This window comes from Vanellus vanellus (assembly GCF_965231255.1).
Source record: "Vanellus vanellus genome assembly, chromosome: 2".
Classification (NCBI taxonomy): Eukaryota; Metazoa; Chordata; class Aves; order Charadriiformes; family Charadriidae; genus Vanellus; species Vanellus vanellus.
The window spans coordinates 46,243,706-46,269,510 of NC_138906.1; the positions used below are offsets into that span (position 1 = coordinate 46,243,706).

At 40.4% G+C, this 25,805-nt stretch overlaps 1 protein-coding gene across 1 annotated transcript in view; it reads right to left on the bottom strand.

Annotated features, from left to right (window-relative positions):
* The window catches only part of GADL1 (glutamate decarboxylase like 1), a gene marked incomplete at both ends in the record, with an annotated part of 81,721 nt that overhangs the window by 21,528 nt on the left and 34,388 nt on the right, over nucleotides 1–25,805 (bottom strand). Inside the window, 3 exons of the mRNA XM_082479314.1 lie at nucleotides 14,786–14,875; nucleotides 17,970–18,021; nucleotides 22,421–22,620. Coding sequence (XP_082335440.1) covers nucleotides 14,786–14,875; nucleotides 17,970–18,021; nucleotides 22,421–22,620 — 342 coding nt within the window. The remainder of the gene's footprint in view (nucleotides 1–14,785; nucleotides 14,876–17,969; nucleotides 18,022–22,420; nucleotides 22,621–25,805) is intronic.

Consider the following 25,805-nt stretch of genomic DNA (forward strand, 5'->3'; position numbering starts at 1 on the left):
TGTAGGGAAAAAAAAACAGACAGCTCAGAACAGATGATTGTCCTAAAAACAGTGACTCTGAAAAGACTGTAGGAGTCAATAATAAACCAAAATTAATATGAGCTTCCAGGTCACGTATCAGAAACCAAGAATACTTCCTGGCAAGAAACAGAGTTCTCTGCAATTCTTTTTACTCTACATCAGAGACAAAATCAGCTTTAAAAAGTTCTGTCAAGAGACAGACTACAAAGTTTCATAATTAGGTAATTTATGTGGATGCTTTAAAACAGTCAGGGCTGCTCTTAAACACATTTCCCCAGATCCTAGGACCACTGGTTCACCTGGGATGTTAAATCTGTTTTCCATGGGCCAATGGGGGCAGAAAAAAAAAACAAACCCCAAGATGCCTTGACAATTTCTTTTGTTCTGGAAATAGTCATTTATACACACAAGAGAAGTTTTCATTTCAGCATTCATCATCACAATGTACATATTTTGCAAAGCCTCATCAGGTTGAGCTCCCAAAGAAATACAGTAGAAGAAAAAAGTTAATATGATCCACAATTCTATAAACAAGCACACAGGAATTAAGGAGGCAATTTTATCTCCATGTGCACTAGTGGAAACTCAAGTGCTGGAAACAATGCGTAGTTCAGTTTTATATTTTATTTCTTTTTAAAAAATAATGAAAAACTGGAAGGATGCTGATGACAGCCACAGAAATGATTCGATAGCCAATGAAGACTTAAAGATGTGAATCTATTTAGTTTACAAATAAAAGAATGAGACGTGACTTGATGATAACTTATGAGCATGTGAAAAGGGGTAAATAGAGTAAGAGAAGGCTATTTTAGCATGGAAAGGCATTTTTTCACCACCTTTTTCCTCTTTTCTCAATCAATCTCCTTTCATAGAGGAAGGCTAATTAGCAATTGAAAGAAGGTGCCAAGGAAAATGGTAGTTTTCCCATTCTTTGATATTTTCCAGTCAAGAATAGATGCCTTTCTAGAAGATGTGCTTATACAAAATTCACCAGGCTACCCAGAGAAAAGTCCCCAAAATACAGAGGTGGCAAGGTAATTCTTTCTGTCCTTAAGTTCTTTTTGATCACAGGTTTCAGTTTAATGGCTAGATGCAAATCAGCTGCCAACATGTAAATTAGTTTATTCATTTATTTTTAGAAGTCACATGCAGCAACCTAAAGCTTGTTAAACGATGGCTAATACGTTCCTGTCCGGCAGGCACAATTCAGTGTGAGCATACTTTCAAGGGAAAAAGGTAAAGCCAGCTGATGCTGATGATCCACAGATCTCTGGACTGACTGCAGCTGGCTCATCTGGTCTGCCCAAAAGAGGGAAAGGGGAGAGAAATTGCATCTCCTGTCCGGACGCATCTCTCCCAGCACATATGGTCCGTTTAGAGAGTAAGAGCACAAACGCTGTACTGGTAACGAGCTGCTGCTGCAGGAAGCAGCAGGGAACAGCAGAGAAAGTACAACAGCTTCATTGCTCTTATTTGGCAGAAAGCATGCCTTCCTCTGTGGTACTTTGACTCCTACTCCGGTGCCTCCAAAAAATGCTTCTTTTGGACTACCAGGAACAAAGTAAGGACACTTCCACGTACTACTGCTCTTCCACAAAATCTACATAAGCTGTCCAACATAAGCAGAAATGTAAAGCCATAAATGTTTCACTCATACCTTAAACCACCCACCAAACAATTCATTCATCAAAATATTTGTAACTCAGGTATGTTGCCATCCTTTTCTAGAAACGCTGCATGTGCCCTAATGCCCATATCCTTTGCAACTTTGCATGACGTAGGAGTTCCCCACTTCTACCTGGTATAACAAATACCATGAAATATTTCCCCATATAGGCTAAAGCAGTGTTGAAATTGTCACCCCTGTTTCAGACTACAGAGGAAGTTTACCTTTCCTCTGAGGTAAAATAAAGGCTTACATTGTTAAGCAGCTTCTATTTTCTGGCTGATAAGGCAGAAAGATATCTTATCTTGTTTTTTCATCAAAAAACACAATAACTCATGCTGTAGAGGTCCATTATTTAAGGGTGAAACTCAAAGATTTTATTTTCCTTCTGTCCAATTCCCTATAAAATGACAAAAAAAAATAATCACTGAGCTATTTAACTTCTAATCACTATTATTGTACTACAGCCAATTCATTGCTGTTATTTATTAAACATGCCAAAACCAACAGGATGCTAGAAAACACTTGATTAATTCAGAAACCACAGCAGGTACCAGCTGGCAGGGCAGAATGGTCATGATGCCACCAGAAAGATTTGTAACTAGAAGGAAACTTTATTTTGAAGCATAGAAAGGGTTCATTTAAAAGAGCACTACCAACAGACAACACTAGCACTCATTATTCATTCATGAGATTGTCATTTAGCCCCCCCCTGCAGTTTCTGATACTCAAGTACCTTCATACAATATTTAAAGCATTCAGAGAAGCTCCTGTTACCACACCCTTGCAGAGGGAGATGCTGCAATTAAAAAGGTGCCAACCAAGAAGCACTGTGTGCAAAAGCAAGAAAAATCATGCAGTAACAATTAAACAACTGCTGAAAATAATTTTTGTTTGACCACCTTTGCTTTCACTCTTAATGATATTCATCTTATGCAAAGGACCAATGGGAGGGGCAGACATTCCTTTTATCCTGCATATATCCTTCAGCACTGAAATATCAAATATTAGCAAGGTTAAGGAACATATATAACCATCACCTATCAAGCCAGAGGCTCTACTGGGCAATCACCTCATCAATCCCTAGTGCACCCTAAAACGTTCACTGCAAGTGTTCACCTAAAAATCATCTTTTATTCCCTCATTTGCATTCCTCAGTCATCAACCCCATTCAGCTCAAACTCCCACTGTATATCAGAAAAGACAAAAACTCCTGATCCTCTGAACTGCATACCAAAATCCTCACAGGGACAGGGAGCCACAGCTTGGACAGCTGCAGGAAGGGCAGCTCTAGAAGCAGCTGACAGGCAGAAGGTGAAACAATCCGGTGAAACAATGATGGTCCTCAAGGATCACCATCGCCCATCAGGGGATGGGACTGATCTGGGCTGCAGGGCTGCCTCGCCAGCTCTAACCCCGAGGGCTCCAGATGAGCCAGCACATCCCACACCAGCCCTGTTCTGCTACAACCACACGATGCAGCCCTGGCACAGGAGCCCCATGAACACCGCTCAAGAAAGGCCCCAGGGCCTCAGTTTGGCCAGGCTTCCTACAGTTTCATTCCAAGTTTGGGGTTTTTTTCCTGTCAGTAGGATGCTGCAAAAGTCAACCTTCCTTCCACCTCCTCCATGTAGGAATAGAATTTATCCCCTGTGCAAACCACAGAGCGCAGAGTCCACAAAATCCTTCTGTGACTGCTGTTTTCCTGAGACAAGACTATACATCCTCCCCATACCCACACAATACCACCTGTGCAGCCCCAGGGTTGCAAATTATTGCATTCTCATCACCAAGGGACCAGTTAGGATACCTCAGAGAGCCCCCGGGGCTTCTCATATGAAAGAAGTATATTCAGAGCTGGCGTGCAGACCAGATTCACAGGCCCAGAGAACATGTTCAGTGCCCCTGTGGACCGTTCTGCAGACAACCAGCACAGGGAGGAGATAGCAGTGAGTCGAGTGTAACTGGAAGCACTCTGAAATGCTAATACTTTTGAATGACTGTTTTTCTCATTTCACAGAAAATTAGGAGGTGGAAGGGGAAGAAAGGGGAGTTAATTTTTCCCCCAAATGCCAGATAAAATAATTTAAGGCAGTGCATTAAAATACGATTACCATTTGTTACAAGAAGAAAGGATGATGGGGGGGAGAGGACAGCTTTTGTTCAGGTAAAAACTGAGCATAGAATGAAGCTTCTAGTGACCTCAAGACTCCCATACTTAGACATTCCCGGGATGCTTCAATTATTGAGTTCCCCTGTGATGTATATTGGGTTTCATTTTGATCCACAGGCTATTAAACATGATCTATGACACTTTCAGAAAAGCTGTAGTTTGGAGTTCAGCCTGTAACTCAAACTTTTTTTTTTCTTCCATCGTTGGTTATTAATGGGCATATGGCACTGAGAGAGCATAATGAAGAGGTGCACAGACACACAGCACAGTGCTGCTTTGTAAGAACACAGTCAATAGGGTCAACCAGAGCTAAATTAACTGTGTTGAGTGTCTTCAAACTCTGCTTTCTTATTAAAAGCAGTTCTCTTCACAGACAGGCACAAAAGGCCATTTAAAATATTAGTCAATATGTTCTAACTCCAAAATGAAGAAAGGAAAGGAAGAGTAATTAGTCCTATTTAAGCAGAGGAAAATACATGCTGTTTGGGCAAATAAGTACGATGTTGTCCAGAATCTGGATGCACTAGCTGAAACCAATAAAATGCATCAAGAGTACAACAATTTACCATAGCTCAGAATGGAAAAATACTTGACTGTAAATATGCTAAGAATGCATACTGTATTTTTTGTCAAAGAATAAACCATTAATTTAGAGGTCACTATTTTTTGGAAAGTGTGTATTTGTGAGGGATAAAGTTGTGTTTGCTTTTGTAGGTTTTGTTTGTTTTTTTCCTAAAAGTAGCCAAAGACTATGAAGATAGCAAAAATGTTGGCTATGTTTAAGAGAAACTGGAACATGCAGACAACAGAGGTTGGAGAAAGGGGCTGATGAGAACCTCATGAAGTTCAAAGGGCAATGCCAAATCCTTCACCTGGAGAGGAACAACCCCCTGCACCAATAAATACTGGGAGCCACCCAGCTGGAAAGCAGCTAGGCAGAAAAGGACATGGGGGGGGCCTGGTGGACACCAAGTTGAACATGAGCCAGCAGTGTGTCCTTGCCATAAAGAAGGCTAGTGTAGCCTGGGCTGTGTTAGGCAAAGCACTGCCAGCAGGATGAGGGAGGTGATCCTTCTCCTCCACTCAGCACTGGTGACACCACACCTGGAGTACTGTGTCCAGTCCTGGGCTCCCTGGTACAAGAGACATGGACATACTGGAGAGAGTCCAATGAAGGGCCATGAAAACTATTAAGGGACTGGAGCACCTCTCCTATGAGGAAAGGCGGAGAGAGCTGGGACTGTTCAGCCTAGAAAATAGAAGATTGATGGAGGGATCTTATCAACGTATACAAATACCTGAAGGAGGGTGTAAATAGAATGGAGCCGGGCTCTTTCCAGTGGTGCCCAGTTACAGGACAAGAGGCAATGGACACCAGCTGAAACACGGGAGGTTCCCTCTAAGCATCAGGAATCGCTTTTTCACTGTGAGGGTGACTAAGCACTGGCACAGGTTGCCCAGGGAGGTTATGGAGTCTCCATCCTTGGAAATACTCAAAAGCCATCTGGATGTGGTCTTGGGCAACCAAATCTAGGTGTCCCTGCTTGAGCAGGGAGTTTGGACAAGATTAGCTCCAAAGTTCCCTTCCAGCCTCAACTGTTTTGTGATTCTGTTAACAAGTTTTTCTAAAAATGTAGTTACTTCAGTAATACTATACCTTATTCCATCCTCTCCCCTTTCAATAATAATTTTCTTTTACATGATCCCAGTGTGTAAATACATAATCATATACATGCGTATGCATGAGCTCACACACGCTTTTATATTCAAAAAGTGCATATGAACAACTCTGAAAAGTCTCACAGTATTGCATTACACAATACATAATTTTTCATTTCTATAGCAGTAATGAACAGAAATGCAATACTGCTCTGTGTGGCAACATGACTCCAAATAAAAATTGCTTACTTTTATTATGCTATTTGGAAACAACAAGAGGTACAAATAAGGATGATGTGTTTACATATTCCTAAGGCAAAAACCAGAATAGGAGGTCTAATATACCTGACTTTTTTTCCTTATTTTCTTTATTTGTAAAATATTGATAATTCATCATTAATTTACCTGCCTTTCAAATATGTAACAATGGTTAACTACTGGGACAGATTCAATGTAAATTCCCTTTGACTTCCTATACTCTGAAAATAGTTTAATGCTTGCTCTTAGAAAACATCATGGAGTTTACTTCGTTTTTAGATTAGCTGGTTTTGCCTATAAGCATAAGAACAGGCTAATAACAGAAAATGTTAAATTATTCTTTGTTCCTATGTTCACAGCAATGATCATTATTTTTCTTCTCTACCTTGGTCATTCATAGTAGGATACGCCATTCCAATGCTTCAGTTTTACCCCAGTATAACCCTTTAATCAAGATGATCATTATCTCCAAATTAGGAGCACTTGGATATCTTTTCAAGTCTTCACAAACAGAGAGAATGACTTTCTGAGGTATGTCACCTCAGAACTGTGCCACTTCCACTTAATCCCCCCAAAAATTCACTTTTCTGGAGAAGAAATGGGGTTTAGTTTTACCCTCTTGGTCTTTCTACTATCTGAGACTTACATCCGTAACAACGGATGCAAAGAGTCCACTGCTGTGGGTAACATGCTGTATCTATTTGAAAGCAATACAAATTAAATAGTACTGTCCTTGTTCACACAGAAGCAGCAAGAAGTGCTTATGCAGTGCATAAGCACCCTCTAGTCAATTGATTCTGTGGCAATAAAGCAGAGAATGCAGTCCCGCTGAATCCCTATGGCCTTTGTTTCTGTGATCTTTCAGTTAGAAAATAAGGCTTTTTAGATGCTTCTTATATGTAAAGAGAAAGATTTATTATGTGTGAAGCTTTTAACAATGCGAAGGTTTGAAATCTGCTTGTTTTTTTTTCCTATAGCTGAACTGAAATCTAGAATGACCCTCAGGTTTTAGTGAGGCAGTACGCAAAAATTTTTTAAGGCATCAGACAAGTGGAACCGACGCTTTCCCTGTAAGAAGCGAGTACGTCTACACAAAACATACCCCACTGTTGTAGATGATTTGCTTGTGTCCTGAAAGAACAGTCACGTTAACTAACTAGTCCTAGTGAGATAGGTTTATTAAGTACCACACTTAAGTGTGGCCATACCACTCTTAGTACCTGAGCTAGCTAAGGTACCTTCACAGAATAATACATACTGTGATGAAAATGCATCTTGCATTGATCTCCCTGGAAGGTTTGGGTCCTTTATTTCGAATCTGTCAGTCTCTCGTGATTTTATTTCCTCACAATATTTTTCTCCACTTTGTCTATCCCCCCCCAGCTTCATTTCATGCCATTATGTGTATTACTGCACAGACAAGTGATTGGCCCCTCCATTACCCTTAAAAGTATTTCAAGCAAGAAACCACTAGTGTGAAACCTACTTCACCTCTGGAGATCTGAGCAATCTAGCTCTGCAGGTGGCTCGGGGAAGATGAAATCCTTGTTCAGCCCGAATGTGACATACAAAGCTGCAGCAGACTCCCTCCCCACAGCTTCGATCGTTCCTGTAGGCTGAGCACTAGGGATCAATAGACCTCAGTCCCCAGCGGGCCTTGAACATGCACAGCTCAACGTTAAGTCTCTGACAAAAGTTGCCCGGCACTCTCATCTAGCAAACCATACAGCAGCAAAGCCATTTGGGTTTCTGCTCTTTGTTCTGAGAATTGAGGGGTGGTTTTAGCAGCTGCGTTAACAGTGCTCTTACGATAGAGATGTTTTGATGCCAGATGTGTTATTATCGCTGGACGGGATGTAAATATTGTAATATCAAGTGATATCTTTAACTGACAAGTCTGGGAAGGGACTGAGGGGTAGAATAGAAATAGTCAGCTATCCAAAGGACAGAACTCAGATGTTTAAGATGAAGTGGGAGGTAATCTAGTGATGATGATTCTTGGCTGTTTGCCTCAATTGAAACAGGACCCCTGACCTAAAAAAAAAAAAAAAAAAAAAAAAAAAAAAAATAAAGTCTTCTGCATGAATAAAGCTGCTTTTAACTGGAGCCCAACTGATACTACTCCATCCTGAAAAGCCAGTCTGGAAGTGTGGCCAAGTACAGAGCTAGAACAGAAATCTCTACAATCGACGTATCCTGAAGTGCTAAAATATTGCTTAGAACTATTACAGAAAGCATGGCCTGGAAGCAGTTCACATCTTTGCCTTCTCTTATTACATCCACTGTAAGTTACAATACAGTCACACAAATATACCTCCTTTCTATTCCCATATACACATCTGATACACCAGTCATCCCATGAAAGAGCAAGCACAAGATCAGGTCAGTCTCACAATTATATGTGGCTAAAAGTTAAGTACAACCTCACTAATGTAAAATATATAATGAAGGGTTGCTAGCACCTGGGCCTAATTTCTCCTGATGGAGACTGTGTATTTGTGCCCTTAGCCTAGCACTACTACTTCAGTACTCGTGCAGGAATAATTATAGCAGAGAACAGACATAAATTCCAGTTACGTGCAGATATGCAGTCAGAAAGCAAAGTATTCTGGTGTGAATTAAAAAATTTTTTAAAAAGGCATGTTATTTTTGTGTTCTTACAATTCAAATCTGTGGAGGAGACATTTAAAACAACGTCATGCTAAATATCTTTTTTTAATTAACCGTTACAGACACTTTTGTATTGATGAGTTAGATAAAACTGCAGAAAAAAATATATTAAAAGGGAAAGTGTGCAAATCCTTCATTAACAAGGTACTGAAACACTGCTATAATTTTCCTCTGCTATTATATTCCACTGTACTGTTTCTTCTCATTTATCAGAGTTCAGATCTCTGCTTAACAATAACAGTCATTTATATGCAGCTAGACTACAAAGATTTTATTCGTTTGCTGCTGTATATTATGTACTATTAGTTGCAAAATAAGAGATGTTGTTACTTTAACAAGTGACTGCTTATTGTATTATTAAATTTCTGAGCACCATCCTCTGCTGAGGAATGGTCACACTACAACATAAGTCCTGGTTGTTATTATTGTATTACTCATTTTGTCATTTCAGGGCTTATTGTGCCTCTCTCCCCCAAGGTCCCTGCCTGCAGCCCTGCCTCCACCTGGCCTCCTGCTCTCACCTATCCAAAAATGCTGCATTTCTGCCCGCCTTGAACACAATACCGAGAATTCAGCTGGGCCCATTGAATTAGGAGGTGATTTTGCAGCTCTTCCCTCCAGAAGCCCGTAAAATAGGGGTCTAAATCAGCACACGGCACACTCAGGATATACTGTTGGGTTCTTTGTACTTGTGTTTATGAACTAAGGCAGCCGAGGTGGGATCCTGGCATCCCAAAGGTTCCTCTACTGAATAATGAAGCCAGACAAGTCTTTCCCAAGGGTGGGAAACTTTAGGTTGCTTGAGCCATGACCTGGGAGTTCCCTTTCTCAATTTTAAAGATGGAGGGAAGCTGTGCCAATTCCTCAAGGAGCTTCCTTGGATAAGTGCCTCAAGATATACAGGAAGAATATGGAGCTTTTGTTGATCTTGAGGATTTCCCTGACAAACAAAATTTCTTCAGACAAACCCTTTGGAGATCCCCATCTGATCCCCTGAAATGACAATCCATCCCCCTGGAAGGTCTTTCCTTTACACCTGCCAAAGTAATCTCTTCTCCTTGCAGATTTTTGTTTCTTGAAGTCCACAACAGATTTGTAGGTTGCTTTGAGAGAAAGCAAAAAGGTTAAGGGATGGCACCATCACTTAACAATCCTCACATGTTGGCAAGAAAAAAAAAAAAAAAAAAAAAAACCACACACACAGAACTTGACCCACTCTTTTTCTTCCTGTTCTTTTCCAAACCTTTTCTACACAATTACATTATTTCAATGCAACAAGAAAGCACATGGGATCAGAAACAATTAGATTAACATACAGTATTCACAAATGACTGATGAAGAGCTCTAGATTTATCAGTCACAATGATTTAGCCCATCTAACTCCCACATACTTCCATGTAAATCTTACCATTGATTTTTCTGTCATTTGATGTGGCCCTCCACAGAAAGTCGTGTCAGAGCTAGATGCTAGACTCAGTAGACTGCTTGTTACTGTAAAAATTAATCATGTAAGAAAAGTTCACAGAACCAGGTCTCTACCATTACTCTTCAAACACACACATTACAGTATTGTTTAATTGTTTTCTTGCTCATGTGTATGAAAAACTCAAAGTATACCATACAAGGACACCAGGCATTCAGGTAACAACATTTTGCACACAAATCCCAAGTGGAAATACACTTGCAGTGACATGTTGGGGACCTTTCTTGTACATAAACCTGTTATAATCCATGTCATTTTTCTCCTGTTGTTCCAAAATATAGAGGGCAAACATTATTAATATAACCAATTGGGGGTCTTGTTTTCCATTCCCTGTCAAACCTTGTACCATAGTCAATAGGTATTTTGAATACATAAAGAATACTGAATCGGGTCCTCGATTAGTGTTTGATTTATACCACAAAGACCACAAGATTCAGAGGTTGCCAAGGCAACACCACTTCAAACTCCTTACATTTCTGCTTTGATATGAAACCTCTCATTATATAAATGTATCACAACACAAGTCAGCATGACAGGCTATTTTACAAATATGCCTTTGGATAGCAGACAGCTATATTCTTTTCTTAAGGGGGGGGGGAGGCACGAATGAGGTTACCTTTTACTAAGGGGGAGAGCAACATTCCAAGCTTTATAGGCTTTAGTATGAAATTGTATCCTGAGCCTTCTAATATAGCCAATAAATTTTGTATTATTTGGCCAAAAATCCACAAAAGGTCAGAAAGCAAACAAAACAACAACAAAGAACCACCCCAAACCCACCACGCAAGTAGAGTCTGAGACTGAGATGCCAGATTTTTGAGTAATTGGAACTAACAACTATGTATTAAAGATTTACTGAACCATTGGAAATCTGATACTCCAGCATATGTTGTTTAGAACTACAGACCAGTCAGAGTTTAGTAAAGCATAAAAGACCTACCAGGACCTGCTGACACTTTTTAACCCCAATTTTGAGGTCTAAAGTGGTACTTAGCAATATACCACTAGCCTTCTTTACTATGAAGTATTCAATATACAGTAGTCTACCTACAGTTTACACTCCAGGATCCTTAGGCAAAGACAGGCTCCCACAGGAGAAGGGTTCTGGTAAAGATGGTTAGTTCCGTGTCTCCTTCTTAGCCTTCTAGACCACACTGATTTTGAACAGACTACAAGCTGATCCAGAATGCACAAGGCATGGCTGGCTGGCTGGCTGGGTTAGCCACCGGATGGCAATAGTTCCAGATGCATCCCTCCAAACCTTTCCTTGTGCCCTAGCACCCTCTGTGCTGCCAGAAGGCTTTCCAGAGACAGTATTACTAACAATCAGCTAATTCTGCATCGTCTGGAGACCCTCCAACATGAACTGAGAAAGCTGACCTTTGAATTTCTAGAGAGAAGATTGTTACAAGAATAAGCATAGATAATTGCAGTTATGGGGAAAAAAAATGAAAATTGGAATGATCTGGGCTTAAATTTTTTTACTTCTTCCCTCACTTCCATTTCTGGCTTGTTATTTCCAGTTAAACTCACCCAGACTCTGACACACTGACCATCCTCAGCAGTAAACAAAGTAAATCTTACGGTGTGTCACAAGAGGAAGAGGAGCAAAAATACCACTAGGGGGCATATAGAGTACTAGCAAAGCAATTGTTCCTTCATCCCGTCAATTATGTCAGTTCCAGGTCAGAGACAACTGCCCCCAGTTTGCAATGACAAAATAACACCACTTACAGATATTTCTAGTTGAATGTAACAGCAGCTCCCCAATTACCACAGAGTGCCCATTTGTACGGTTTCTACAAGAAGAAATACCTCTTCACTTCCTTGTGAAGAATGTTCCTTTACAGGTTACGCCATCTGCTAATCTGCTATGCACTCAGAGTAATGCAAAATGTTCACAGCACGGACTATCTTGGACCACCCAACTGCATCCAAAGCCTTGCTGTACTGTCTATAGAACCAGTTTCACTACATAGCCAAATCCTGCTACAATCCCCAAAGATGAAAGTGTTCTAGCACTGTGGATGTGCACGGAATTCCCAGTTTCACTGGGTGACGGAGTAGTGTACCATTTATGTTGTTCTTTACTTCCCCACCACCATGTTGTTTCTCTTACCCTAAAGTGTTCAGGTGATGAGGCAAATGACCAGCTAGCGGCTGTCCCAAATCCTTCAGGCCACTCTTTCCTATCATCTTTCTGGTTTGCATGTTGCATGAAGAGGGCAAATTGTACACCTAAAGTCCAAGGCCCCAGAATTTAAAACAAACAGCCTACCAAAAAAAAAAAAAAAAAGCCTGAGAGACACAGTTTATGTAGGACAGCTGGAAAACTGATATCAGAATTGGGTATCACACAGCTAACCAGTCAGCCCTGACACATTTCCACATAAAGTGGGCCGTGGAAGCTGGAGAAGAGCCAGTACAGCAGGTTTCTTCAAGGTTATTTTGCATAGGACTATGCAAATTCTTCATGAAGATGAGGACTTGAGATCAGAGCTACTTGCTTATCAACTTTCACCAGCACTAAAACTCACCTAACTAACCTTAGAAGACAGCACGTTATTCTGAACCATATTGCTGAACAAGCAGTTGAATAAAATCAATTACTTGCTCAAGGGATTTTTAAGACATACATTTCCTTAATTGTTGTCAGATATGCAGGTCAACAAAAAGGAAGATTGATTTCTGGATAAACAGTATAACTGTGATGTTGTGTGAAAAGACAAATTGTGAATTAAAGCATTTTAGCGCTCATTTTAGTGAAATGATGGGAATATTCAGGAAGCACTTGCAGTCCTGAAACTACACATCCCTATCTGCCCATCAATGGCATAATGCAACAACCTCTCCAGTCTTCATCTTCTTATCACTTACACCTTGCTGATGAGATTGCATTCCTTCTTGCACAGCCATATATTTGTATCAATGTGATACTAATATAATGACTATGCTGTTTGCATCAGCATTGTTAAAACAAATTGACATTAGCTGGAAAAGTCAAGACAGTGCTGTCATCTCATCTGTTCACTGATACATGTTATGTACCAACCTGGCCCTCAGCATCCAAAAAGCAAAGTAACCCCAGACCTGTCCCTGTAGATAATCAGGGAGGTGAAATAACATGTTTTCGTTTTGTAACAGGCTCATTTGTACCATTCAGTGCCTTGCTTTGCTAGGGAGTTTTGGTCTGTTTTGTGGTAGATTTTTTTGGGGGGGTTGTGTGGAGGAGGGAAATAGGTTATGCTGTTGGACTTTAGGTTTCTTAGTGCTTCATCAGAGGGGGCATAAGAATCAAGAAAATGTCACCTTGCCCATGAAAAGAGTGGTTGAGATCTACAGCGGTGCTCAGTTCTCAGGGAAAAATTGCACACAACCTCCTTTCCCTCCAAGTTCTCTCCCACAAAACACTGGCTAGGAAATCTGCATTTCCAGCATCAGTCTATCTATATCAGAACATAAAATAAAGCCAGGCATCTATTCCCTACCCGGACTAGAAGCACCATAAGGCAGCAGAGCAAAGAACCAGCCAGTTACACCCAATAAGCCACTGACAGTACACATGCTCAAAGCCATTCATTGTGCTTCATCCCTCCCCTCCTCAGTCCCTACCATAGAACGCATAAATCAAAAGGTGGCAGTTGCAGCATTATTTCTTCTATGCCTTCCCATTGTCCCTTTCCAAATACTCACTCCTCCATGGGTAGGGGAGCTGTTATACAGCTCTGCATGTGTGTGCCTGCATATATATATATCTATCTGTGTGTATAGAAATATATATATAGGCCTTCCACTTTAACGAGAGGAAGGGAAGCCCCATATGAAAAGATCATAACCCATCCATGCTTTGTGAAAGCATGGTAAACGCAAAGCCCTTGTAGCCACGCTGTGGCTATGCATGACTTTGTACTACAAAAGTTAAATATACTTTCCAGAACAATACAGACATTGTTAAAGACGACCTCACCCTAAAGACATCAGGATCCAGCATAAGTGAAAGCAATTCCTGTGAAAGGAAAGCTGCTTAAAGAAGAGCAGATGTTATAGGAAATATGCATGTATATATAGTATGTATAGCATGTATATATAGTATATATACCATAAGCAAGCATGCATATGGTATACACATCTACATTCTAGTTTAAATTTCCAGTAGCAAATTCTAGGAAAAAAATAAATGCAGAACACCAAAGCAGCTACAGAGAGGAGCAAACAATGAATTAAATTCAATTCCTCACAGAATAGCTTATTCAATAAAACATAACACCACAGTGTCTACTGGCTTCTTAATTAAGTTTTAACTACTAGTTCTCACTAGTAACTTCAAAATTTTACTGCTGCCTTTTTTCCAAGATGTTAATGATTTTCTACCAGGATGGTAGAGTTACCAAAATGTTCACCGATTAAGTTTTCCTCATTGTATTCCTGTTGTCATTTATAGGTTGTTTAACATCAGAAATGTATTCTTAAGCACTTCCTCACTTGCATTATCATGGATTATCATAGATAATGCAAGACAAGTTCCAAGGACAGCCTCAAGTGTCTGAAACAGGTAGTGAATACTCTGTCTAGACAAGAGATGCAAACAACACTGTTCCTCTTCTCTCAGTTCTGCCAGTTGCTAAGTTTTGACAGTAAGCTGAATACTAGTAAATGCCTGCATCTCTCACATTAAGAAAGAAAAAAAAAAGATCAATTAGTCTTGTCTAAGCAGAGAACAAATTTAAATCCTACCAACATCTATTTAAGGATTAAGCCCCGATTCTACTGATATGTGAGCAAAGCCAAGGACTATTTCACATTCTTATCTGGCACACAGATAAATCAGTGATAACACTGTTCGTGTGACACTCACCTGGTGTAGCTTCTGCCAAAATTCAGGTCCGTCCTCCATTTTTCTTAAGCTTGGTGGAATGTACCAAAAACAAACATTTGCATACTCTGGCTAAACAAGAGAACAAGCAATTGCTTATGAGATGTAACAAATGGGACAGGAATACGTATTATAGCTCGTCAAAGAGTTCTGCCTTTTTTTTTTTTTGGAGGGGGGGGAAGCCATTGAGTTTATACCCTTTTCATTAAAACTTCCTTCTCCAACTCACCTTTTGTTTCCCATTTTTGAAACTAGAAATGGTTTTCATATCATCCCTTTCTTTTCCTGCTGCCAGAAAAAGGAAACCTGTTGGGGTTCCTTTTTCATTTCTTCTTTCTATACACATATTTAACTCTGTTTTGCTCACTTAGCAAAAAAGTGTTAGAGATGCATAGAGAGGTAACTTACACATTTCAAAATTGAAGCAACTTTGAAGAGAAGAATACATTTTCTTTTTAGTGTTTTTTTAAACGGAAATTTCCTATGATGCATTTTACACAAAACAAACTCAATTTTTGTTACCATTTTACACTTGCACACCCAGCCATTTTTCTACTGAAAATGCCAATCTCCTTTTATATCATATATCATTCAGCACACTACACAGTGCTGGAGTTAATGCTGGCTTTCTCAATTTCCACATTTTATAAGAATCTCAGGACCCCTTGCAGGGTATGTGCTATATCCCAGATTTATCTTGTACAATATCTAAGCAGGCCTTTTGAGCAATGACTGGGACTCCACATCTCTGCTTCCCTCCAGAGACACGCTGCCTTTAAACTCAGTAGAGAGTTAGCTGCAAGACCCCCAATGAGAATGGCTGTTCACCGTGCACTTTAAAAAAAAAAAGGCTTTTTGTGCTTATGAGGTTTCTGTTTCATATAAGATTGAGAAAGTGTTCCCAGCAGACCAGTCCAGGGTTTTTCTACATTTCCTGCTAATGTGGAATGATTTTTTTTTTTTTTAACCTGAACAGATAGCAATAGCATGGGGAATAGATGTGCCATCTCACCCCATCCAACACTACCCATAAAACCAATCAGTCAATCTTAACCAACCTTATTTGCAACACAGTATTTAACTGGGGTCTAGATTATAACATGGATTATAAACTCACACACCCCTCTCCCCTCCCACATGCCAGCCTCATTAGTACTGGTTGAAAGGGGAGAAAAAAAAAAAAAAAAAAAAAAGAGAACTTAAAAGGCAACTTGGTAGCTGGGTCACACCATCTCTTTGCCCCACTGTGAACGTGGCTGCTATTACAATCCCAGGCAGTCTCCTGAACGAGGAGAGCCCACCAGCTGAGACATGTTCTTTCATGAAAGGGCACTGAGAACTGCTCATATAATTTTCCGCCTCGCTTCAAAGAATGCATTAAATACAATTTAATCATCAAGAAGAATATCGTCGTCAGCAGGAACAGAGCTGCAAACCTGCCACCTGCTGCCACTGAATGAAATAAAGCTCAGCTCTTAACATCCCATTTCTTTCCCCAAAGAGCATGCATTGAGTACACACATAAACACAGACCCTGAAAAGGCAGCAGCTTCCTCATGAGCGCAAGCACTAGCTCGCTGGTTTATTTTAAAACTATTTAAAATCAGATGGCAGGAGTAGACAGATGGGATACATTACCATGTTGTCATTGCCTATATTGCCTTCTTGATTATCTCAGTTTCCTTTCACACATCAAATACATCATCCCCCTCTGAAAATACCATTCATCCTAGAAAAACCTAACTACCCCCAGCCATGCTTCACTCTATTTCTGGTTATCTTGTCACAGCTCTTATCAAAGCAGGTAAGCAGTTATACCACAGAAGAGTTCAAGATGACTCAAGTGCCAACAGCATTTCCAGGACATAGAGCGGTTCTCATCACAGGACTCTTCTCACTGCATGTATTAGAGGATCATCTTCCTCAGCTTCTTGTCCAAAGTCCAACTGCCTTTCAGAAAGGCCTCGCATAACTGGGCCTAGCTGCCTCCCAGCAGTCTTTCTTTGAATTCTCACCACTTGTCCCCCTGCACTGCTGAAAACCTTTTCTTAACCCTTGCTCAACTTCCTTCTCATAGCCCATACTACAGTGCTCCCTCCAATGCCACTTTAAATCCAAGTGTCCTGTTCCTGCAGGAACTAAGCAGCAGCCTCTGCTCTCTCACCAACAGCCTTCACATCTCCAGTAGATCTGGGGTCTCTGCTAAGCTCTACAATAACAGAAAATAGAGAGCTTTCAACAGACTTGCCGCTTTAGTAACCCTGTCATGTGCTGCTGGCCCAAAATTCTTCACTCTGTGTAAAGTTTCCCAGTATGCACTTTCAAATTAGCAGTTTTCAAAGTTAAAGGGAAAAGTTTATATTGTGTGAATAGCATAAAATACTTTTTTTTTTTTCATATATCTTCTAGCCTAACCTGGAATGCTCATAACATCGGCAAGTGTAACCCAAATCTGCACCATTATGGTTTGTGGGTCTCCATGTGTGGCATTTACTCCATTTCTGTTCCTCCCTGTGCTGCACACCCAGCTGTCTTTCACACACATACACTTCCAACAATGCAGAAGGTTCTTCCAAAAATGACAGGTCTTTGCAACATCCCCAGATATTAGGCTTATTAACCAAAGAGCTGAGGATAGGTGGAAAAACAGCGTTTTAGCTCTGCCCACTTTACTCACTCTCCCCCAAGCAAGATCACCAACCGGTAATAAGCTGACAAGTTTAGCTCGAGTGAAAGATGAGTGAAAAACACAACTCAGGTAGTTTTTAGGAAGATGGATGTAGAAACAGAATTAAGGAAAAAAACATGGACTTTAATGATGAAAAGTCCATTTTTAGGATCAAAATATTTTTCCATCCAGCAAACAATCTTATCCATAAGTCTGGCAAGCACCGCTTTTTTTGCGGCCAGACTCCACTTCCACAGAAAAGTGCTCCATCTATTACCCTGAGACAACACAGGCCCAGAAGCTAAGAAAATAGGTAGAGTGATGGTAGAGAATACAGAGCATGTTATGTGTGCTCAATCGTATCTGTATATCTCCAATACATAAACTTATTAAATTATATACTTCAAATACAAGTTGGCAATTGACTAAAAAGAACAAAAATCAAACAATAGACACCCCCCCCAATAATAATAACAGTTCAGTTCCATTTTCACTTACCTCCAAAAGAAGCTGGAATCCCTCTCTTTTCTTAATTTCCTCCACTAGATATCTGTAAATAAAAATGCAGGGGTTTAAAGCCTAGAACAAAATATGTACAGACAACAACAAAGTTCTTGAACACGTATACACTTTTTTCCCCTTTTTTTTTCTTTTTTCTTTTTCCCCCCCCTTTTTCTTCCCCCCTCCCCCCCAAAAGAGACCAGAGAGTTAAACCTCATTTCTACCTGCTGTGAAAATGCAGTAGCTATCAGTTCATGGAAACAAATGAAGGCTACAGCCAGCCAAGGAGCACTGAGGAGAGGCCAAATTCTGTCCTCAGGCACAGATATTCAGTGGAGCCACATGGCACAAATGGATCCTATTTGCATCAGGCTGTGAACTTTCTCAATGCAAATTGCCAATGATGTTGCTCTCTACAAATTAATTCCTCCGTCTCTTTTTCTCAAGTGCTGGTGCTGTGCTGCCATGTTATTTCATGGTCAACCTGACATCTCTTGCACTACTATTGTCACTGAGACCTCTTCATTTAGCCCAGAATTTAAAAGTTTCCATGTACTTCAAGCCCAACAATTTTCCCAGTGCTGTCCTTGTTTCACACCGTAGACAACATTGCACATTTCCATTCAGTGAGCCACTGCTGATGCACAGTAATCCCTGGGCACCCTACACCAACAACACATTGAATTAAGTATTTGTTTTCTCTTTCACCTGTCAATATGAAAAATACAGAAGCCTTCAATGTGAAGATAGGTTTGAATCAAAACTTTGGATCCAAACAGCTCCAATTTATAGAATTTTTTAAAACATGACCTCAACTTTGCCATGGCGCACATCACACAGGAATTCTGAAGCAAAGAGGACACTTTGACATAGCTGGCACTGCTCTCTTTATTCCTCCCCCTCAAAGCCCCAAGGAAAACTCCAAAGAAATCACCTCAAATTCACACAGCTTTTCCATTTCAACAGAATTTTAGTCTTCCACACAAAGAGTTTGCTGTCTAAAAGTAATAAAACTGAGACAGTTAAACTACTGATTCTGTACAAATCTGTTCTCTTGTTGCATTTATTTGGCATTTTCCTGCCTGCAGCTGTATTAAGGGTCATCACAGAAATAACTCTTTTATCCGCTCCTTGAGGAAGGAAAATATTGTCAAAATAACCCCCCCTTGGTCCTATCCACATGCCTGAAACCTGTCCCCGCAGGGACACCTCTAGCACAGTTGCATCTGCCACGCCTGCTATTCGGCAGAAGTGCTGCAGAAGCAGGTTGGCGAGGGAGGCAGTAAACAATACCCTAGATGGCATGCATTTTTCAAAACAGAGCACGGGGAGTTGTCACGCTGTTTATCGTTAACAAGCATTGCGCGCGTGACTCGTTACCTCTTAGCATACACCCTTGCAAAATGGTCGCTGTGGTCGAGGGCCAGTTCCCACAACACGCAGCTCTATCAGTTGCGTCACGCTGCGCGCTGTTGAGATGCTTCCTCTCACGATAACAAGTGGAGGTTCTGGGTCTTTCCCGCCATGACCATTTAGGTCCTACTGTGTTTGTTACCTGGCTGTTAATGCCCATGCTACTGTTTAGGTTGAAAGAGAGGTATGCCGAAAGGTAAGTAGGAGGCTGATATCATGTGAGCGTGTTGGGGGCAACCTGTTTCCGCAGGGGAAGTGCCTTAAGTTAGACGAGCTCAGTGCTTTTGCCCTGTTGATTAGAAGAGGCTTGTACGTGCCATAAAAAAAAAAAAAAAAAAAAATCAACATTCAGCAAAATCAGCTGGCCATTCACAAGACAGTGGCCCTCAATTTATTTATTTTTTTTTTAAATAAATCATGAAAAAGAAACCTACATATGATAATTTTTAATTTTTTTTTTAGGTTTTGAATTTAGAGCAACTTTACAATGCTTAATACCATTTCCTCTTACCACAAGTGCCTTCTTTTTATACCACCATCTGACATAGGATATCTGATGTCAGTCAAGCTCACAACACTGTTAATCATGTTCTTAACTACACTGCCAATAGCCTAAGAAGGCAGCCATTAGAAAATCCATCACCCATGATTTAGCTTGCCAGGACCATTTGATGGCAGTGGAGCAATTTACTCTGTGCATCTTTCCACAGTTGACAGTGGAGTTTTATTATCGTGTCACAGTTGCAGAACGTCAGAAGGGCTTGAGTCTCAGCAAGGACTGGAGTGCACAGACAAGTGGTATTTGCTATGATTAAGCCTTGCAGAAAATGAGGGGTGGAGATCTGCAGTGAAAGTAGACATATGTCTGCTAAGAGTGGGTGTCAGAAGAGGAATCAGGCAGAAAAACTGCAAAGATGCTGAAGCATAAAATGCAGAGGTGGTTATAGTTGTATTTTAAAAGCAGTTTACTTCTATTTTCTTTTTAGTGTACTTCATCCCTGCATCAAAAATAATTGGAAAAAAAACAGCAAAAAAATTTTCTAAGTGATCAACAGGATGTTCTGGTGCAGGTATTTTAAAAATAAGCCCTTCCAGATAGATAGTATCACAATGTTCCTGGGATATCTAATGCACTGAAAACATGATTCATCTCCAGAACAAGAAGAAATTAATGGAATAGCCAATAAGCAAAGTACGATGCAACAGAAACACATGCCTGCAATTACCCTAAAACCTTTGCAGCTCTGCTTGGGCACGGGGGAAGAGAAACCCTTGCTCTTAAATTCTATAGTCAGTGGACTAGTTCAAGAATTAATCCAGGTCTGTGTTCAGGAACGATGAAATACTATCTTTGCAACATCAAAGTAAAACCTACTGTAACAAATGAGGAGAAAGGCTGCGCAGCTGTTGAGTAGTCAGGAAACCTGGCATAGAGCCCAGGAAACCTGATGTCTCAGCTGCGAAGCGTCCATGTCCATGCAAACTCAAGATAGCAATGCAGCTACCGTAAAGAATATGCTTCACCAGATAATGACTAAGAATTTAATTTCTTCCTAAAGGTAACAAAAACAAACAAACAAACAAAGAAGACAACCCAGTCACTCCTTAGAAGCGTTACCAGCTGAATCCTAACATTCAAAGAAAGTATCGACCCCAGAAACGTCATTAATCACTACACACTCAGTGAAACGACCTTGGCCAGTGACCTTGATAAGGCTGAATTCTCCTACTGATACTGGAATGAATTACTTACTCTGTACAGACACAGAACAGTACAATGCTTCAGAACAAAAACAAGGTACAATTTAACTCGAAGGTATTAAGGAACACTTAACCAGTCAAACAATAAGTGGCTTTAAAGAAATGAAATAGAGGGAAAAAAAAAAAAAAACACAGTTCATTTGGGCTTTTCTGGGTTTGCTTCTTTCTTTTTATTCCTTTCTAATCCACTCTGGGTTTAGGTCATGCATATTTTTACCTTTTCTTTAAGTGACTTTGTTAAAGTGAGACTATTCCTTTAATTTTCACTGGAGTAAACATTCAATTCTTTTCAACTTGGCAGTTCATACCAAAAATGGCCCTATGGTATGGGTGACTGCTTTTAAATATTAATGATTTGACTTACGGTAGTGCGTAGCTAGCACAGGAACAGGTGAAGATTTCATTGCGGTTTATCTTGTATAAATTCTGAACAAATATGATACTTCAAGTGAATAGTTTTTAATGGACCATTACTTCAATATTATTTTTTCTATCAGAAGACAAAACAACCTGCATATGAAGTGTCTTCCCAGAAACTGACACATCACCATCGCTTTAGAAACACTTTCTAGCAAGAATTTTGCAGAATTCACTTGGGAAACTCAGTGCTGCAAGACCAGAAACTTAGCAGAATTGAACAGGGCGGGCGAGGGGAAAATCGCCAAGAAAAAGGTGCTTCAGTCCCTGACCAAACATACTGTAAGCACTAAGAACTTCAGCAAACTTGTGGAGAAAAAACAAGCAGTATCTCAGAACAATATGCCTTCATATCCCTCTACTACATCCTATGAGTGTCCTCATACAAATTTCCCCACCTCATCGGCTTTCTGGGCTTCCTCAGTCACGAGGAATGAGGTGAAGAGAAGAATGGCTAATTCACTTCTTGCAGGGGACAGCTCAGAGCTTGGCACATAGTGCTGCTTTTACATTAACACCACAACACACAGTTATGAGTTAGAAGAGGGTGTATTGGTAAACCTGTACTGTGTCTGCTTCAGATAACAAAGGTTAAACAGTGTAGATTGACAGTCTAATTTGGACTTCTATGTTTACCAACATCTATAGTTATTGCCAAAAGTAAAAGTTACTATTAAATACTGTAGCAAACGTAATAACACTAATTACAACTGCTGTTAGTTCCCCCTATTATACACAAACAAAAGGTGAGGGGGGAAAAGTAACAAAGTGATCTGTTCCAGGACATGGAGGATCAGCAGTGTCAACATTTCAGTCAATTAAATAGACTAGACGTATTCAAAATTGTGCGGCGGTACCTAGCCAAAGCCAGTGCCCTGTTTACTCTCTCCTCAAGGCCTGTGGTTCCCAGTGCTTTCCACATCAGCCAGAATTTGAACGCATCCGGACGCCTGCTGCACTGAATGGACTTGTCACCAGTGTCATAGCTGACATCGTAGAACTTGTCCTGCTGGAACAGGTACGCAGCCTTGGCAGAGTAACAGTTCTTCAGGAGACCCTATTAGAAACAAAATAGAGGCTTAGATTGCTGATAAGCATTTTCAAATCTTTTCATCCTCACAAGCCTTTTTGTCCCTTCTCTGTACCAAGTGCTTAGTAAAACAGAACTGGATATGCAGGAAACTATCCAAAGCTCATGGTGTGGTTTAAGAACCTTAGGATGAACCTGAACCCAGTGAAGTCAGCACTGACAACAAAGAAACCTTTATTATTATTATTCGTAATACCACTGAAGAGTTGTGGGCTGAAGAGGAATTCTGACTCCTATTTCAGAAAATCATGGGAGTGGTTGCCCAAAGACATACGTGGGTGGGAAAGAGGGGGGAGGAGAAGCTTATGTCCACTGCTCCAGTCTATAGATCGCATGTGGCAGCTTCCTACATGTTCACAAGCGGCTCAATCTATTCCTCCTTTGTCAAACAAAGAACTTTATATAAAGCACAGTTAGCAGCAGGTAGGGAAGATTTTAGCCCCAAGAACTAAATGTTTAGCCCTTACCAGAAAATAAATTCACTGAGGATTTAGCATAGGCTATCTGACTGAGTGGAAACACCATGAGCACATTAGTACAACCGCAATTTTGTCTCTTTTCACAGTTCAGACAATTTTAACATTTGAAAGTAAACCTCAGAAAAGGTACTTTAGCATATCCTAATTATGGTTTGTTAATGAAATTATTTTTATTCAGCAACCTCCAGCCTCCACCTTCTGAGAGGCTCCCTGGGCAGAGATGAGCAGCAGAAAACAGACAAACATAAACGAGTAATGTGGCAAATTCCAGCAAAGAACAAAGCTGGGAAACAGAAAGCAGAGAGGCTGTTATAGGTTTAAAGTTGCAGGGGAACAGAAGAGGCATAGGACTGGCCATTGGCTGAAGAAGGAAATATCAAAGTATAGTCTGTAATACTATGAAGGAGAGAGAATGGCTGGCAGAGAGCACGTTACAAGACAAGTGTAGCTCTACAAGGAGCCCAGGAGACAGAAAGTGTTGTAGATTTGTCAGTGATATTAAAAGTGGGTAAGAAAAATAAACCACAACCCATAACATAACACTAGAATAGAAATTCAGATGAGGTTAAAAACATAGCTACAGCATCTGATTCAGATCTGCAAACGTGTTTTTAAATGACAGTTGAACCAGAAGTCTTCCATGCCGAACAGACCAAGGAACAGAAGTGGACAGCATGACAGAAGTTCCTAAACAGCATCTCAAAGAGCACAATTCATTTTCCAATCCAGCATCACTCTTCAATTTGATCCAACTGAAAAAGCTCACATTTCATCCTTTTCTCTGCATGTGCCGTAAGTCCGATTTTAAAACGGTAGACAGTGTCTGACATCACTTTTAATCAAATTGTCACATTCCCGTAACAGAGGTACATTTCTTGATCTACATTACAATACACTATTGATAACTTTGAAACTGGCAACAAAATAGAGAAAAAAAGGTCAAGACAAAAAAATCCAAAGGACAAGTAATCCACTGGCACGTACAGAATAAGCGTCCCTCTCTCCTAGCCTTTTCAATTCCCTCCATTAATATTAAAAACAAAAACAAAAAAACCCCAACCTGCGCACCTATTTGTAGAGCACAAAAGGAGAACACCAAAGGTTTCTCCACAACTTCTGTAGAGGTTTGACAATCCCATTGTAATATTGCTGGTTTGCATAAAGGACAGCAAATTCAGTCTGAACTCTTTAGCCAGAGGACCAGCACATTCAGCCTTGTGAAAAGACAGTTTATATGACAGCTTGGGGAAAAAAAAGGGCAGCAGCTGCTCTCCCTCTGCAGTCATCAGAGTAATAATGTGCCGCTGCAGCACAGGGTAGCTGTAGCTGGAAAGCCAACACTGGGCGCAGTTTTTTGCGGTATATAAGATTCTCACATCTACTTTCCAACTTTCTCAGAAAAAGAAAGGCAAGAAGATGACACTAGAAACTGCAGGAAAAGTCAAGCACTGAACCATCCCCACCCTTTACAGTTTTTCTACAGCTTGTGTTCTCTGACTAGCAGCTGCACAACAGGAACAGGTCTCTGCCTGTCAAGCCATTGTGCCCTGCTCATTTAGATCTCCCTACCTTGATCTTCAGGGGAACTGCAAGTTTACTAGTCATGGTATTTGGGGGGGCGTGGAGGGGGGGGAAGGCAGCAACACTCACAAATTTAAGTTAACTTGTTTGTCTCTTACTGGCTTTAAAATTTTGCACAGTGTTTCTGCAGTGAGTGTACAGCAGGGCTGATCAACGTGGGACTATCTTCTGCCTTATCAGATGTAATACAGCTGCACAATAGAGGACATCACAGGATATTAGTTCCCCTCATGTTTGTCGCCTGAGAAATAATAACTTTTGTTTGTCACAAGAAACCTAAACCGAGTTGGAAATATTACAGAAAGACTGAGAAGTTCACTTAAGATCACAGTACAGCTGCAGAGTTTTGTAGTTTAAAAACAAACGCTCTAGAGTGAAAATGCAACAAGGACAAATAGTTCAATATCTCTGAGTGAACTCAAGTTCCTGGGAACATATTTCAATTTAAAAAAAAAACAACCAAACAAACAAAAAACCCAGGTACTGTTCTACTCTCCTGTTGCATCCAAAGCTGACAAGACCTGCTGGCTTGATGATCCTTTTCCATCTGCTTATCCTACTAATAATGCAACGTGCTCAAGAAATCCTGCTGAAGATACTGCCCACTGCCAATCTCCAGAGGTAAGTACAGTGACAACTTTCAGCATGTTACTAGAGCAGACAGAAGAAACAAAAATCATGCTTTGTGAGAAAGAAAGAAATAGGCCAGACCAATGCAAGAAGCAAGGTGGACAAGAAAGAGAAGGGAAGAGAAAGCAAACGTTGCAGAATAGAGTTTGGGCAGGGAAGACAACAGAAGAAGAAGAAAAAATTCAAGAAAAATTTTATGGTCAAGAAAGCAGTTACTCCTTGATCACTGCTGTCTCAAAAGTAATTGACTCAAATATGCTGAAGACAAAAAGTCATCTCAGTTTCCCTAGCCAAATGATGGAAAAGTAGAAGGAAAAAAAAAAAAAAAAGAAAAGAAAAGAAAAGAAAAGAAAAAGAAAAGAAAAAGCATGCTTTCTAACTTAACATTCTCAGTCCCAGGAAGACCCCAACAGTTTTCCACGTAGTAACTGAGTTGCTTCATCTGTTCAGAAGAATTGCAAA